At 43.3% G+C, this 18012-nt stretch overlaps 1 protein-coding gene and 1 long non-coding RNA gene across 2 annotated transcripts in view; one reads left to right on the top strand and one right to left on the bottom strand.

Moving 5' to 3' along the window:
* RYBP (RING1 and YY1 binding protein) overlaps nucleotides 1–16568 on the bottom strand; it is a 52795-nt gene extending 36227 nt beyond the window's left edge. Inside the window, exons 1-2 of the mRNA XM_080995913.1 lie at nucleotides 15845–16568; nucleotides 14349–14474 (exon numbers count right to left, since the gene is read on the bottom strand). Coding sequence (XP_080852039.1) covers nucleotides 14349–14474; nucleotides 15845–15876 — 158 coding nt within the window. The 5' untranslated portion in view covers nucleotides 15877–16568. The remainder of the gene's footprint in view (nucleotides 1–14348; nucleotides 14475–15844) is intronic.
* LOC308471700 overlaps nucleotides 1458–18012 on the top strand; it is a 242766-nt gene continuing 226211 nt past the window's right edge. Inside the window, exon 1 of the long non-coding RNA XR_013983097.1 lies at nucleotides 1458–1487. This is a non-coding gene — a long non-coding RNA (uncharacterized lncRNA). The remainder of the gene's footprint in view (nucleotides 1488–18012) is intronic.

Genomic DNA, 18012 nt, shown 5'->3' with positions numbered 1-18012 from the left:
CACAAAATAAAGTGAAAGAGAGATATTCAGGTCCCACCTCTTCAAAGGACTCACTGCATAGCTCTGAACAAGTCACTGTCTCAAGTCCCACTTCCTACATATAAAAATGGGATTATCAGTCACTCATATTTTTTTTAAATGATATTTATAAACCATTTTCCCTCAGAGTTCCCAGGGAAGGAAATACCAAAATATTCAAAACAACTGTTTAACAATATTCAAAACTAAGAGCATATGAATACACATATTTGCTGTCAATGAAGTTAACTTGGTAGCAGGACACAACACAAGTGTCTCATATTTTGAAATGAAAGTACAGTGGTACCTCAGGTTACATACGCTTCAGGTTACAGACTCCGCTAACCCAGAAATAGTGCTTCAGGTTAAGAACTTTGCTTCAGGATGCGGTGGCAGCAGGAAGCCCCGTTAGCTAAAGTGGTGCTTCAGGTTAAGAACAGTTTCAGGTTAAGTACAGACCTCCGGAATGAATTAAGTACTTAACCTGAGTACTTAACCACTTTAAGGATAAAGCATGTCACGCATCTGAAGGGAGGTCAGGCCTGGTGCCATAGCAGAGAAGACCCTCTCACAGACACCCCCCCCCCCCCATTACAGTGGGACAACCACAAAAAGGGTCCCTTCGGCAGATCTTAGTGCATGGGCAAGTTGTTCAGGAAGAGGCATTCTTTCAGATATTTGGAGCCTAAGGGCTTTATCTATCACTATAAGCACCTTGAATTGAGGCTGGAAGGTAATAGGTAACCTGTGCAATTCTTTCAGATGGATATAAGCAGTATATATAAGCACCCTAGCCACAATTTGAACTAACTGCAGCCTCCAGACTGTACTCAAAAGGCAATCTACCCCAAGGAGCCAAAATGGCTCCCCCCGCCGATGGTGAACTAGCCAGTGTTGGGAATAAGCTCTCCCATAAACTGAAGACACAGGGTTCAAGTGAGTGACTCCAGAAGTATTCTGAAGTTATGAACCTGCTTCTACAAGTGTAGTGGTGCAACCTCTTCTGGAATAGGGTGACTTCCCAAATCCCACCTGCAATAACCACACAACTGCAGCCCCTCCATTTTGTCTGGGTACAGTTTCAACAGGAGACTCATGTTCCTGCCACAGAGGTACATTAAACCAGGGAGGTTTAAGGCAGTGTTAAAAACTCAGATATACTGTATAAGCCAATCACCAAATGCCACCTTAAACCTAGGTTACGAGCACTACAATCAAATATTCAAGCGCCTTTTTGCAGTGGAATTTATTACTACAGTGGTACTTCAGAAGTTGAATGGAATCTGTTCCAGAAGTCCATTCGACTTCCAAAACGTTCCGAAACCAAGGTGCAGCTTCCAATTGGCTGTGGGAAGCTCCTGCAGCAAGTCAGAAGCAGCGGAACGTTTGGGTTCCAAAGAGTGTTCACAAACCGGATCACTCACTTCCAGGTTTGCGACGTTCAGGAGCCAAAACGTTCGACTTGCAAGGTGTTCGGGATCCAAGGTACGACTGTATTATTATTATTAATTTCCTTTCTATACTGTTTTATAGTTTAAAGGAAGAAATCTCAAAGCGGTTTACAACACATTAAAACATCAAATAGAACAATCCAGAATAAAGCAAATTCAACCTTCAAGGAAAATATTTCAGATCCTTCTCTAAGTGATATTTTGCTTTCCCCCTATTTATTTATTTATTTACCTACTTAATTTATACAGCTGCTTCGCAGAAGAAGTACTCTAAGAAGCCAGTGTGGTGTAGTGGTTAGAGTGTCGGACTAGGTAGGGCCTGGGAGATCACGGTTCAAACCACCACTCCTTCATGAAGCCCACTGGGTGACCTTGGGCCAGTCGCAGCCTCTTAACTTATCTCACAGGGTCGCTTGTAGGGATTAACTGAGGAGGGGGGTGAACTCCATGTAACCTTTGGAAAAAAGGTGGGATAGAAATGCAAGCCAGCCAGATGGAGATATTGGTTGCCAACCTAGCATCCAGAGATCTCCACGTGGTCGCAACTGGACCTGCGCTAGTAGCAAAATGAGCCTGGCTAATTTCTAACACTGGTTTGGTGGTCATTCCATTTTACCAGGGAACCCTGAAAATAGTTGCTGTGTGTGTCTCCTAACAACTCTCAGCACCCTCCATGCATGCTCTGCGGTTCCCAGGATTCTTTGTGGGAAGCCATGACTGTTTAAAGTGCTATGATACTGCTTTAAATGGATAATACAGGTGGGTGGGCCATGCAACAGTGAGGCAAATTTAAAAGTGAGCTCCTTCACACTTCAGAGAGCAGCAAGCAAAACCATCATAAAGATTACTATTTGTTGTGTGACTTAATACTACGTTTTAAAATGCCTCGGTATTTGGGTTGCATTTCAAAAAATAGTTCAGAACAGTAAAAATCATTCTTTATCTGGGATGCGAGACTCCATGGCCCTTCAAATGTTGGGTTCCAGCTCCCCACATCCCTAGTCAGCATGTTCAGTCATCAGGGATTATGAGTGCTGTAGTCCCAACTGTGACCAGAAGGTCACAGATTCACAACAGCTGCTTTAGATTAATGTATTTTTAAATGTTTTGCTTTTTAGAAACCCAGGTTCTAAATTTAAAAAAAGAGGAAAAACTTGGCATGTATTATCTGAAACCAACTTTTCCTCAGGATAAATGCCAAAGCTGTCATCAGCCTGGTCTGGCAAGTTCATCCACAACCAAACAGCTACGGGCTAAGCAGCATTTGTTCTCAAGCAACTGTTTCCTCATTAAGTGAATGACTGAATTCCTATCCACCAAACTTCCTTGCTGTTACCACTCACCAAACTGGTTTATTCTGTTGCTGTCTACACACACCTGGAAGGTATACTGAAATTTTGTTGTGTGCAGTATTAGAAACTCAGGTGTATATGCTAGGCACCAAATGGCTCCTTGGTTCTAGGTTGCCACAATGGAATTCAAGGGGTTGGACTAAATGACCCTCAGGAGCTCCAATTTCAAAGCTACAATTCTATGATCTTAACTACATTGGTTAACTGTAGCTTGCTCTTACAACAATTCACATGTCCCAGTATGCAGGAAGGAGAAACCCACATAGAGGAAATGGAAATGCTATTAACTATGGAGTAAGGCAGACATTTTTGAACTGTGGTCACCAACCTGGTGCCCAGAAACCTCCATGTGCAACTGGACCAGACCAGTAGCAAAACATGTATGGCAACTGGCTAATTTCAAACTCTGGTAGTGGGTACATGGTAGTTAACCCATTTTGGCAGATAACCTGATTTAATACATTCATGCCAGGTCAATTTGAATCCTTAATCTATAGCCATTACAGCAAGCTAGATAATAGAAAAACCTATCATCTTATGCAATGAAGGGGTTATCATATAATTTTTAACCTATTTACTTATGAAGCTGTCAACTGATTCTAAATAATCAGGACCTTTACTCTCTTGCTCTTAAATGAATTAGGCAGGTTTTTTTAAAAAAAAATCATTGTCTTGAAACAGATATTTTGAGTATAAAAAATTAAAAGGCAGTGGTTACTCTTAAAAAACAGCCCAGTTGAGTCTTGCAGCTAGCTAGCACCTTGCCAACTTAATTAATGTATAACAAGTCCTTCCAGGCAAATAGCTTGCCAGTCTCACCTCTCAAGACAACATTCAATGCACACAAGTGTGCTGGCAACATTTCTCTTCCTTGGCTTACACTTTTATTTTATCCTGCAACATTTGGACAAATAAAATATTGCTCAAAATGCCACTTAAACACGCTGAAACGTGCAAATGTTGCCTACCACACAGCAACATCTCTGATTAATATTAATTTAAGTTTTTCACTTTGTTCCGTTCTGCTTAGGAGTCTGGAAGATAACAGCAACTTATATAAGGTTTGCTGGTGTACAGCTAAATAAAACACTAAAAATAATCATGACACCAGATGAAGTTATGTACTTGCTCTCCTTCCCTGTCCCCAATGGAGCTGCAATGGCTCTGTAATAGTAGCACAGGGACAAGAGAGCTAATACACAGCATTAACATTACAGAGGAAAGCCTCCCCTTCTTCAGCTAATGATGTACTCCATACAAGTATGCCCAAGGGACAAGAGACTGTGCCGGCTGATTGACTCCATCACAGGGCCATCGTCCATCAATGTATTGCCTCTTCTATTGAAATCTTAGGAAGAGAAAGTCCTCAGCTAGGCAAGCACTTTCAAAATTAATAATGTCACAATGCAGCTGGTCAAACAACATAAGCAGAATAAACAGAATAAGTGAATAAACAGAAAACTTACCTTTGGCAGCCATGCACAGAAGTCATATACAGTTGTACCTCAGAAGCTGAATGGAATCCGTTCGACTTCCAAAACATTCAGAAACCAAAGTGTGGCTTCTGATTGACTGCAGGAAGCTCCTGCAGCCAATCGGAAGCCGCAGAAGCCCCGCCGGACGTTTGGCTTCCAAAAGAACGTTCGAAAACAGGAACACTCGCTTCCAGTTTTCGATCGTTTGGGAGCCGGAACGCTCGACTCCCAAGGCGTTCAGGAGCCAAGGTACAACTGTACATTCAATCTAAGAACAATGCATCTAAGTTTTTGGACCCCTGAACTTTACAGAATTACAAGCAGCCCTCAAACGAACAACACAAAGGGTGACATCCAATGTTTCATCACATTTACTCACTGAAATCTTGATATAACCACCAATGGCTATCACTCAAACTATTCAATCTATACTGTACTATGTTCCAAGTTAACAGCATAACTTGGAGGAGTCCCTGGAACAGATTCAGAAGACCTGCAAGGTGATGAGGGGAAGCTCTGTTGTGCAAGCAGAATTACCGTACATGGTTAGCGCTATGCTGAATACAACTCAAAGTATTTGGGAGGGGACAGTGCAGATATATCTTTAAAAGGTAACATCAGTCGATTCCACTGAATTTCTCAGATTGAATCCATGGCACTAAATGCTACTAAAATCTATTACATGCTTGTCAACAAAAACCTGAGAACTGAGCTGTTCTAGAACACCTGAGGAGAGGAGCAAGATGTGATCCATGCAGTTAGAGGAGTCAGATGCCAAACGGTCTGTTAACAACAGATTAGGAGACTGTTGGGGTGAACCAAAACCAATAGCCATAGGTTCATTTGGGAGGGGAAGCAAGAATCAAAAAATGAAAGCATAGATATAGAATCTGTCAAAAAGCAGGATGAAACAAGGAATTGGAGGCAGGCATAAAAAGGTAAAGGGACCCCTGACCATTAGGTCCAGTTGTGATCGACTCTGGGGTTGCGGCGCTCATCTTGCTTTATTGGCCGAGGGAGCTGGCGTACAGCTTCCGGGTCACGTGGCCAGCATGACTAAGCTGCTTCTGGCGAACCAGAGCAGCACACGGAAACACCGTTTACCTCCCCGCCGGAGCGGTACCTATTTATCTACTTGCACTTTGACGTGCTTTCGAACTGCTAGGTTGGCAGGAGCAGGGACCGAACAACAGGAGCTCACCCCGTCACGGGGATTCGAACCGCCGACCTTCTGATCAGCAAGTCCTAGGCTCTGTGGTTTAACCCACAGCGCCACCCGCGTCCCTGGGAGGCAGGCATAGATAAGCCAAAACACAATGAGAAGATGGACTGAGATTGGTGCAAAAAGGCAAGAAACAGTGCCAGCCTGAAGCCAAGTTACTGTACTGTTTAGGCAAGGATCTCCAAACTGCTGTTGCTGAAGTTTATATCTAGCAAGAGTGATAGCAAGGACCGGTTGCTTGCTTTGGCGGCAGAGCCATGCGAATTATAAAAGTCACCACATCAGACCCTCTTGCTAGAGTCAAACCTAACCTGCAATAGAGCTACCAAACACTGCCAAGGTTAAGTTTTCCAGTTTAAGTCCTGGTGTCTCTTACATGAAACCTATGACTGTAGTAAGCAAAATTAAGGCCTATTGACTAAACTTCTCCAGGTCTTATAAAATATTATACAGGAACTTATGAAACTTAGCCCAGAAACACAGGACACAAATATACCGGGGGGGGGGGATTCCAGTTAAATAAGAACTGCAGCAAATTTCAACAGGAGCTTTTATTTGATAACTAAACTTGCTTGCATTCATGTCCTGTCTTTCTTCACCTGACTTCCTTCATGGTATAATTCCAGATCCATGAAGGATGAAGACACCAATAATCATAAAGAAACAAGATCATGTTTCTTCAACTTCTTTAAACCACTAGAAAGGTTGGTAGGTGATAATTTTTCCAATGCAAAATAAGCTTATCAAGAAGCTGAACTAAAGAGCCTGCCTATATGCCAAGATTTTGGTGCCCTCCTTCACATATTAGACATGAGACTTGAAGGAAGAAACCTTTTTTCGATGTGGTGCTCTGTTTTTGGAAAATCCCTTTTAGTGAGGCCCATTCTGCATCTTTTCAGCACCAAGGAAAACATTTTTTTCAGGCATTCCTAAATCTCGTTAGAAGTTGGTCATCTATTCCTTGATTATTGATATTTTTACTGCCCTGAGGTTTTATTGTTAATTTTTATTGCTGTTTTACTGATCAGGTTTTGTTTAAACTGAATTAACATTTTTATGCTTTCTTGAAAACTGCTTTTCAAAGATTATAATAAATTTGATTCAATGTTTATTTGTTCAGGAAGTTTGAAAACCTAACGATACAAAAATCATTGCTCCTCTCCCCCTTCTCAGATACATTGGGCATTTGCTTAAGATATTGTATAACAGACACTATATATTTTCTGTTTATTATTGAGCAAAACATAGACATATAAAGGTTCTCTTGGTTTGTCTAGAACATGTCACCTTTTTAAAATACATCCGATTACATTTCAAACTATTTGCCATACAGCAGTGTAACATGTCAGGACCAGACAGTCAAAAATATATCTATGGGGGGAGGGGGAGAGAACCCTGAAGCTGCACATCTAACCTGTGTAAATTCAACGGCAGGTCAAAAGCTACTTGTTATGGAAGAAACACACACCTTTCCAAATGACCTACATTCTGCAAAGAGACCCACTGACCTACAGAACCATATGAAAGCTCATAAAGTAGGTCACTGGGTTTCACTGTTTTTAAGCATTACACTTTGAAAGAGACACACAGTGACTAAATCTAAAGACAAATGCACATCACAGGGGATCTCCACATGCAGTGATATAGCAGTTTTTTAACCAAATTGCATAACAAAAAGCTATTATCTTTTAAGTCACATGACCGGCTTCCATTTTTCTTTTTTTAAAAAAGGATTGAAGTGAAAGACTATTTAGACCTAAGTTCTCCACAGGTGAATTTTATGGCTTTCTGACTAGCCTACTGAACAATGAAACTGTCAGAACAGTGAAAGGAAGATACACACAGGAGTTTGTTTTCATTTAGGGGCCTACCAACAAGGACTACCAGCAAAAAGAATGAACTGCCCGTACTTTATGTCCATAAAAGAAAACACCACTCCTACAGCACTCAAGACTTTCCAACTTTGAAATCCTTTATTTCATCCACGACAGCTTTCAGCCAAGGCATTTGGGGTTTATTTCCAAAGCTATCTGAAGGGGCAAAATGTCAAGCACACCCCCCTTTATAACTTCCAAGAGAGCTATGTAGTTCTGGATACTCATTCTGCCAACCTCCTGTGCAAGACAGTGCAGCCTCGTGGGACACCAAGGTGTTGTTTGAGGTAGTCCCCCCTCCCCTTTCCAACACTGCCCCATCTAAGGCAGTGTTAGAAAATGGGATATGAAAGCTAGGAGCTAAATTAAACCTAGGTTACAGGCACAAACAACGGATTAATAACAAGAATAGAATACAAAGCTGAAAATGAATGAACGGCAGCTAAAATATTATGTTCATTTTTTACATGGTCTAGTCCTTCCCCTGCCCACCCCCATAATATTCTTCAGAAAGTCTATTCTCCAGTCTTCAGACAGTAGCTGGAAGTGGGGAGGCAGAAGAAGGTCTCCTTTTTCCTTCCACTTTGCAGTTTTAACCTGAAATTTTAAGCGCAATACTGCGCCCAGAGCTCAAAAACTGCTCGCGCTTATTAAATTCTCTGTCGCAAAATGCCCCTAGAACAATGGAAGTTTCTAACACTGATCTAAGGTGTAGGGAAATTCATTAGAAAAAGAAACCCATAAAAGAGGCATAAGGATTCTAGAAACAGGCAAAAGGTTTTCAGCCTACTTTTCCCAAGTCAAGTTATGGCCCAATTCTAAAAAGTTTTTTTTTCCCCACAGAGGAATGCTCTTAAATTTTACTATGGGGGGGGGGAAGCATGCAAGGTTTGCAGAGATAGGCTGTAAACAAAAAGGACATTCTTGCCTACTGATTATTAAGAATATAGAAGGATTATTCCGGGGGGGAATCCACATGCTTAAAAATACAATTCTTTGCTTTTTCATGCTTTTCCACCTTTGACTTTTTATTTCCAAGATAGTTGTTCACATAACTATCTTATGTGCACATAAAATAATCTGGAAGTCTTGATTATAGAGATAAAAAATGCAAGACACACCAAGAACATGGGAATAACTTGAGTTCTGTGCTTTCAACTGTATCGGCAAACTGTTCCGCAATCAATTATACAGTGGTACCTCGGGTTACATACGCTTCAGGTTACAGATTCTGCTAACCCAGAAATAGTACCTCGGGTTAAGAACTTTGCTTCAGGATGAGAACAGAAATCGTGCTCCGGCGGTGTGGCGGCAGCAGAAGGCCCCATTAGCTAAAATGGTGCTTTAGGTTAAGAACAGTTTCAGGTTAAGAACGGGACCTCCGGAACGAATTAAGTACTTAACCCGAGGTACCACTGTAGTATTATATAGAAAGGAAAGGATTGTTAAAGTAGCACTGTACTTTACTTTTACTTACATTGTGCTTACCCAGGAAGTTGGTCACAACCATTTTAAGGACAGGTCCCTCAGCATATTCAATCAGCTTCCAAAAAAATCTTAATTCACTCAATGGAAATTAATGCCTAACCATTCCAGGTCAATGGGAATGGGAAATAGGTCTGATTTGTTACAAACTGGAATGTGCCCTCGAATTTTTATCCTGTCTCTTTGCTTCTCTTTAAGAAAGATGGAAAAATGGAGGGGGATGTATAGAAACTTGTAGCTTCTGCATGGCTGGAATGCAAAAGGTAAGAATCACATCTGTCACTCTGCCCAGTTTTGCAGGCTAGGCAAAAGCACTTCAGGCGAGTGCAGAATGATGAGGGGCACTTCCTGGGGAGAATCCTAAGGAACAAACAGTTAGACCTAGAAGGCAATTTGCCAGCAGACTAGAGGTCCCTTACTCCTCCTTTAGTTAAATTATCTGCCTCAATCATGGGCAATGCAAGGGGGTGGGAAATCCGACTTCTAGAGCAAAACTATGACACAGATGAGTGGAGGTGACCCCTTCTAAAGTACACTGTTCACCTATTCACAGCCACCTCTCTTCTCCCAAGCACTTTTGTCTGACCTGAATTCACACTTGGAATTGAAGTTCAGTTTTGGTATTGGGGGGAGGGGGGGAAGTGTGGTGAGAAAGAGAAGAGTATGGAAAGGCAAGCTGCAGACAGCAGATAGATAAACACACATGCTGTCTCTCTCTCAAACACACAATTTTTCAAGGTATTTCGGCTCTTGCCCCTTGTTTTTTTATATGGCTGGGGCAGACCTCGATTTAAATCAGGAGTAGTGAACCAACCCAGGCGAGGTAAACTTTGCCCACCCCTGATTTAAATAAACATGTCCACTGATGTTGCATCTGGTTTGGACTACAGAGTTAAAAACAACTTTAAAGTGCCACTTTCCCCAGTACGTATAGTTATAGCAATACAAAACTAATTATGAACACAAGAATCCTATTCAGTTTTACACTGATGGTGTCAACAGAGAACCACCGAGCTGAATTTACAAACAAGATAGCTCAAAAGATAAGATTGCAAGGAAAAAGACAATATGACAGCAAGAAGACGCACATCACACAAAAAGCAAGAACATGCACACTGCACAAAAAGCAAGCCGACGCTATTAAAACTAATCACAGAAAACAATTTGCAGTTCTCGTTAACAATAGGAATGTGGTCAATAAAGGAGTTTAAAGGAAACAAGAACTGAATGCTGAAAAGATAGAAGAAAAAGTTTAGTCACTAATAGCACTCCTGTGTATGCGTTTACTCAGAAATAAGTTCCGCTGAGATCAGTGGAGCTTCTTTCCAAATCTGTGGTACAGAACTGGAGTATAACTTTTCTGAACTGTATGTAGCTGTATAGAAAACGATATATGAAAAGGCAAAGCAAAATACATGAAAAACAATAAAAAATATTGGGGTAACTCCATAGAGAGCCTACTTTTCCTTGAATGATGTGAACTGTTGTTAAAACTGAGTTGTTGAGTTTACACAAGTCACACCTTTAAGGTTGCTTGTTTTAGTTTTTTAAGAATTTGCTCCTTGACTCAGCTATTCAGAGCCTACCACACCACTGTAACTGGTTCTATTGTTCAAAATGCTCTTACCCAATGTTTCTCCCAATGTTGAACCAAAATCTACCCCCCTGCAACTTGAGCCTGTTAAGATACAGTCCTGCCCTCTGGAACAGTAGAGAAAAAGTTTTTGCCCTGTTCTGCGGGACAGACCATTAGGTATTTGAAAAGTTCTTTGTATCACCCTTCAGTTCCTTTGATATTGCCTCATTGGACTTACTTTCCATACCACTGACCATCTTGATTTCCTCTTTACTCATTCCTATTTGCCTAGACAGTGTGCAGAACTGGGCAGCACGCCATATGAGATCTGACTTGTGCAAAATAACATTACTTTTTATTTTATGGGGTTTTTGTATATAATTTGTTTTTATTCTTAATTATTGTAAAACAGCCCAGATACCTTTATGTTATGGGATAGCATATAAGTGTCATTAATAAACAAAATTGAACTATTTCTTCCCATGACTTGAAAACTGAGTCTATTAATGCAGACTAAAATTGCATTAGCTTTTATTGCAGCTGCACCACACTGCTGACTCATGTTCAGGTTGTGCCTGACTACAATCCCAAGATCCTTTTCACATACCAAGCCATGCTTCTGAAATTTAAAGTGCATCAGGTACATTCAGTAAACCATTTCCAGGTGCAGCTTCAAGTAAATTTTATTCCTCTGCCACATCATTCACTATTTCATGTGAAAATAACTCAGAAACAGCAGAATTGTTTCTTGAGTGAGAAAACCAAGTGAGACTTTCACTCTTGGTCATGACCACCTACCTCCTTCCCCAAAACACAATATCTCAAAGATTAATCAGCTCACAATCCACATTAACCTTTATAACTGAACCCAAAATCTATTAGCTGGTGCACAAAAGACATATTCTGAACCCCAGATCAAAAATAAACCTAGCCACCAAAACTACTGCTACCATCGTATCCTAACAATTTCATATGGTTAGCTTAGAACATAATGCAGAATGAGTGCTTAAATCCTTCAATACTCGTAGAATATTTAGCTGCCCTGGACTGAGCAGGTAAGACGGGGGAATATAGAAGGTGGTGCAAATCATCTTTTTTTCAGATAGCTTACCTTCCCTATTCAAGTATTTAGATAAATAATAAATGATTTCCGTTGTTGGACATTCCAGCTCATGTCTCTATCCCTAGAAGTATCACTCAAAAACAGGTATCTTGCTGCTGATACTCTGGAGGACTGACTTACTGGTCCTTAAGCAATCCTAGTAGATATTCGCAACTGAGATTTTCTACAATACAAGCATGCACACAGATCGTATCATGAGATACAAATATTCTGAGTAATAGCAAACCATAAACCATAGCATTGTTGTACATTGTCAATGAAAAAAAATGCAGGTTTCCTGAAACACCAACATGCGTCATATACAGTAACTCCCAAGCCACAACCCAAACTCACTGCAGAGTTTAGATAGTGTTCAGTTACTATCATTTGAGTTATTTACAAATTTATGTCCAATATTGAGTTGGTTTATAAATAATACTTAAATATGCATTTTTATTGTATATTTATTATGAAATATCATTGATAAGCACTTACTTTAAAAGCATATAGTGACATACTGAAAGCGTACTTTAAATATGGGGTGGGGAACTAGTAGCCCTCCATATGTTGTTGAATTTAAACTCCCGTCTCCCTGGCTGGCCTTGATGGTCCAACTCCAACATACTGAAGAGCAACAAGTTTCCCATTTATATCTTAAGTGAATGCAGTCATACTGACTTTGGTGAAACCGTACTCATAGAGGCAGAAATATAGCTAGAAACCTAACAAGAGGTCAGCATAAGCTTTCTGCTGCAGGGAACACATAATGAGAAAGTAACGAAACATTTTTCTAATTCTAATGCTCACTTGACAACTATGCCTAAGTTGAAATTTTTCCTTATTAATTGAATAATTTAACTTAATATGTAATTAAATGGGATAAGGTTTCCATATTAAGATTACTGTCTCTTCCCCTCCCCAAGAACCCATGTTACAGGACAGGTTGTTTTTCCTTAAGAGACACAAATATGCTTTTTAACAAATAAGGATACTAATCAAATTATGCTACACAAAGAGGATGCACAACGTCTGTATCCATTGTGAGGACTGTTCTGCAAACTGTACAATGAAGGCTTGGACTAAATTTTGCCTCACAAAACCGAGTCCCTCATGAGCACTACAACAGCTCCCCAATAAAGTCTACTCTTAACAGTCAGGCCTTCCCAATTACAGATCTCAAGCATTATATACAACAAAAATGTTATATATACACAAATCAGAAAAAGATCAAATATTGAAGTTCAAAGCTTACTTCATGCAACTTAAAAGCATTGTTCTAGTCTGTTAAGAATGAAACTGGTGGGAAACTTTTTACTACACCTTAAATTAAATTTGACACAGGAAGTACATCTAGCCCACAAACTTCCAGTTGCCCATCCTTATTAAACACAATCTACAATATGCTGATGCTGCAAGTAGGTATAGAACAATACAACCCCAAAAGAAATCAACAGGTTTGTATGCAAGAGCCACAGGTGGATTCACTGATAATACTAAAGCCTAAATGAACGTGACTGAAGTCTACACACACACACACAAATGTTCTAGACCGTGATATACCGTATTTTTTGCTCTATAAGACTCACTTTTTCCCTCCTAAAAAGTAAGGGGAAATGTGTGTGCGTCTTATGGAGCGAATGCAGGCTGCGCAGCTATCCCAGATGCCAGAACAGCAAGAGGGATTGCTTTCACTGCGCAGCGATCCCTCTTGCTGTTCTGGCTTCTGAGATTCAGAATTTTTTTTTTCTTGTTTTCCTCCTCCAAAAACTAGGTGCGTCTTGTGGTCTGGTGCGTCTTATAGAGCGAAAAATACGGTATATTAGACTTAAAATCAGTGTCCTCCAAAACAGTACAAAGTGTAGAAATACTCAAAAGACATGCACGCTATGTACACGAGTGGACATTTGACACTTACTTAACTTGCTCATGTAACAAGAAGCCTCAATGATCCAGAAAGTTTTTCTCATTGGAAGCATGCATTTTCAGCTTTCACTCTGCCATGCTCAAAATACTTAACAAATACATTACCAACTGCTCCCAATCAACAACACAACCTGCTGTCTGCCATTCTGCAGCGTCTTCGCATTAGAAAGTCTATTCATGGTAAAATTCTGTGATTTTTCTAACATAACAAGCATGCAACATATGACAAAGCTGATTAACTTTCCAAAAGTACTAAGGAGAGCATACAAAATAGAACACCCAATTCAGTTAAGACAACTTGTCAGCCTAAAACTTTGAAAGAATTACCTAACTCATACTTAACACTTTCAACATTTGGGGGGGGGGGCGGGAATCCATCACTAATACATACTATCTCATAAAGCTATCTCAGGATCTCATAAATCTGCATTATTGCTATGTTTCTGTGACATAATTCCATGTGTTAGATGTCATATGGCAGCACTCCTACACATAACTTGAACATCTCTGCAAGTATGCATAACCCATAGTATTCTTCAGGAAACTGGTTTTCCAAAGTTCCTTTATTTTACATAAAATAAGTCATTATTATTAGAACAAAGCAGGACTTTGAAGTTGCGCTTCTGTTGTGCCTCTTTATCAACATACAGCAAATAGCATCAAATAATTATTATACAGTATACAGTACCTGCAAACACTTGTTTTTAATGTGTACATGAACACTTGTAACACAAAACACAGGTTTAAACATTCTTTCAAAGGGAGTCATTTCTCGTTCCCACCACCATGGTAAATCAACAAGTCAGCAGCATTACAGTTAGTTACAGGAGGAAAAGGGACGACTAGCACATTAGAATATGAACAATGTACCTTGTAGAGGTGCCTTTCCTGACATCACATATGCTGCATTTAAAGGCTTCAGCACTGTTCCTAAAGGTGCAGACACTACAATCCCAAAAACCTTCGTCGGCTGTAGGTTTTGCTTGCCTTTTTGGCCTTGAGAAGTATGTGTAGGAAGAAAGGGGGGGGGGGAGAGAAGGAGGAGGAAAAGAAAGAATAAAACATGTTAGAAACGAGATCATAAAGCAAAGCTGTTTCATACTATGCTCTGCTTTGCTCTGCCTGCCTTTTACTTATTTATTTATTTTGCTCCTTGCCTAAAAAGTAATCAAATTTTCGATGGAGCAGTGAGGAAACCGTACAAAGCACCCATCAAGCCAAAAATCCGACTTTGTTCTCTCTTCTCACCACACACGTTTCTCATGCCTTACCCTGCAACCTTCCCCTAACACCATACCATGCCATACCCCCGTAGTAGCAAGAGAGGAAAGGGGAACATTTCCCCCTCCAACCTTCAATCTCAAGGCAATCAATTTTCACACAACAACGACTACCCACTGAATCTGGAAGGGCAGGGAAAAGGCGATGGTGGAAGGTATCCGAGCCTGTTACCCTCCCTCTTGGGGTGTGTGAGTGAGGGGTGTGTGTGTGCTTGATTGTACTTTAAAGGATTGTAGGCGTGTCCCTCCATGCGCCCCCTTCGTCTGTCTGTCTGTCTCCTTTACCTTGTTAAATCTCCCTTTGTCTGGAAGAAGTCAGTGTGAGGAGACGAGGAGCTGTGTGTGTGTGTGTGTGTGTGTGTGTGTGTGTGTGAGAGAGAGAGAGAGAGAGAGAGAGAGAGAGAGAGAGAGAGAGAAGCAGCCGCCATAGCTGCTCTAACACCAGATTAGCCCTGGCACCAACAGAGAGAGAAACACAAACACTTCGCCCTCCTCCTCCTCCTCCTCTTTGCTTCTACACACTCCCTCCATCTTAAGAGCCACCCTGGGCACAAAACAGAGCAAGCCCCTCCAAACACACACACAAAAACACACACACACAAACCTCCCGTCCCCCCCCCCTTCCTTTCAGCAGTTAGCCACACAAGGAGCTTTCTCTGGCTTTCCTGCTCCTATAGCTTCGCCTCCCAGCACAATTGGAAAAACAAGGAGTTTTCTGTACCTGGCTGAGAGGCAGGCAAGGCAAACAAGCTCTCTCTCTCTCCCCTTCTTTACCTACTTCCTCCATCTTAAAAAGCCCCCTCCCTCCACCACGACTCCCACCACTACTACAACCACCACCTCCTCCGCCACCCCGGGGCCTAGCCGTCCCCACCCCCCCTCCCCGCTCGCCTCCCCTGGGTCTAAGAAAGCGGGGTGGGTGGTGGTGGGTGCTTTCGGCTGGCACCCGCGCGGCGCGCTCCTTCCTGTCCCCACCGCCACCCTCGTCTCCATCTTAGGGAAGGGAGCCTCTTCCCCCCCCCCGACCTCCTCTCGGCTCCTCTGCCGACTCCCCCCCCCCCTTTCGCTGGCCCCGCTTTCTCCTACCTGGTCGGGCTCTTCTTGTCGCCCATGGTCATGGATCGGTTGGGGCGCCGGCGGGGGTGGCGGCCCCCTCTTCTGCCTCGCGCGCAAGAAGCGGAGGGTTCGCAGGGCTGGCTCCTCCTCAAGACCAGCAGGATCCGGGCTGCTCCTGCTGCCGCCGCCGCTGCTCCTGAGCCGCCGCCGCCGCTCCTGCCGCTGCCAGGCTCCCCCGCTCCAGACTAGGCAGCGCACGGAGCGCAGCCTCGGCTCCTCGGCTCCTCTTCCCCCCGCCGCCGCCGCCGCTGCTCCTCCTCCTCCCAGCCAAGGCGAGCACGGCTACAGCGGGCGGAGCTGGCGGCCCTCCGCGGCCAATCCGGGCAGCCCGGCCTTGGGCTCCGCTGGGGCGAGGGAAGGGGAACGTGCAGCTTCTCTCCCCCCCCCCCACACCCCACAACCAAAACACGCACACACTCCCTCCAAGCACCCACCACCCACTGAGCCCCTCGGTGCACACAGCGCACGCACACCCCGCTCCGTCCCGGGAGGAGGAACGGCTCCCTCGGCGACGAGGGCAAGGCTGCGGGGACGCCGCTCCCTCCCAAGGCTTGGCGGTGGAAGAAGCCAGCGAGCGAGGGAAGCGTGTCGCCGTCGCTGGGCGGCGCCTGGCCACCCACAAGGCCAGCGTGTGACCCCGCCCCGGTCGTAGCCGCTCGCGTCGAGCGCGGCCCCCCTTTCAGACGTGTGCGTGTACACACACACGCATATAAGTGGATTAGTCACGCGGGGGTGGGGTGCGGTGGGCGCGCGAGAAGCATGACGCGCCGCCCGAGTTGCCGCTCGCCCACTCGCGTGGAGTGCGAAATGTGTGTCGCCCGCCTGTCAGGGTGGCCCCGTGTCTGCTTCGCCCTTGTCAACCGCACAGTGTTTCACCTCCTGGTTGTTTTTCTGGGGGAATAAAGTCGCCCCCTGAACAGCGAGGCGGCGGGGGGGGGGGTCCAATAAAGAGAATAACGTCACCCACACTGCAGTAGGAAATGGCCCGTGTACATTTAAGTGCCTCCCTCTCCCAGCTCCCCTTCGGAGAGGGAAAGCGAACACAGGCTACGGGGAGGGTGTGCGATGTGAAACTTGGGTCCGCCTGCAGGCCTCTTGCTTCCTCCCCTCAGACAGTCGCCCACAAAGAAGTGGGAGAGAGGTAGCGATGCTCAGGTGTAGGGGGGTCTATTAGCCACCCACAGGGGCAGCCTATGTCTCTTCAGCCACTTATCAAGTGCAAGAAGAATGTGTCAACATTTGCCCTTCCGTGTGTCACTCTCAGGAAGCCGCACACTCAAGGTTACTTGGGCTGCAATCCTGAACACACTTTGGGAGCAAACTCTTACTGAATACCGCGGAACTCGCTTCTGAATAAACCCTCCCAGGATTGTGTGCCAGACATATGGAATAATTACCACTGAAGCATCTTGTTGCACTCCCGAAGTGGTTAAAGGGTTGTAAATTTCCACCTTTCCCGACTTCAGTTTGTATGACCACTGTGCTTAACACCGTGCTGAGTATTTTCTTCTTTCTGCCTGCAAAACCTGTGGCCATCATCCTGAGCAAAACCTGCACACTACTGCAAGCTGCTTCAAATGAAGGTTGTGTGGTGGCGTTCAAAATTACAATCCCTATTCTGGACAAACAAGTCAAACAACCTTGTCATGTCCAGGGAACTATTTTGGGCCCCCAAAATAGGATTGCCCCAAGCAAGGAGATCACATGTGCCTACTCAGACTATGCCTATAGGTGAAGAGTGGATTCTAACCATGACTAGTGATTTTGAAGATGGTACCAGGCTGCAGTAATTATTATAGGTTTGTTAACACAAGATAATGATACTTTGGACATAGGAAATGTCTCTTTACACCAAGTAGGTGTAAGTGAGAGACTTGCCCCATGCCCAAAATATAATCTTGTAGAACCCCTTCAGTCTGTCACCTACTGCGGGAGGAATGTGCCACTTACATGCATTCCTTAATTAACCCTCATAAAATCACACATGAAATAAAAAGTGTGTCATCAAGCTAGCATCTCATATGAACAGCATGCTTCTCAGTTTCCCAGAGCATTTGGGCCACTTCTCTTAAATATATACATGAGTATTTATTTACCACATTTATATACTGCCTTTCCGCCAGTACATGGAAGTAGAG

This window comes from Podarcis pityusensis (assembly GCF_964106645.2).
Source record: "Podarcis pityusensis genome assembly, chromosome: 2".
NCBI lineage: Eukaryota > Metazoa > Chordata > Lepidosauria > Squamata > Lacertidae > Podarcis > Podarcis pityusensis.
This window is presented reverse-complemented; position numbering and strand designations above follow the sequence as displayed.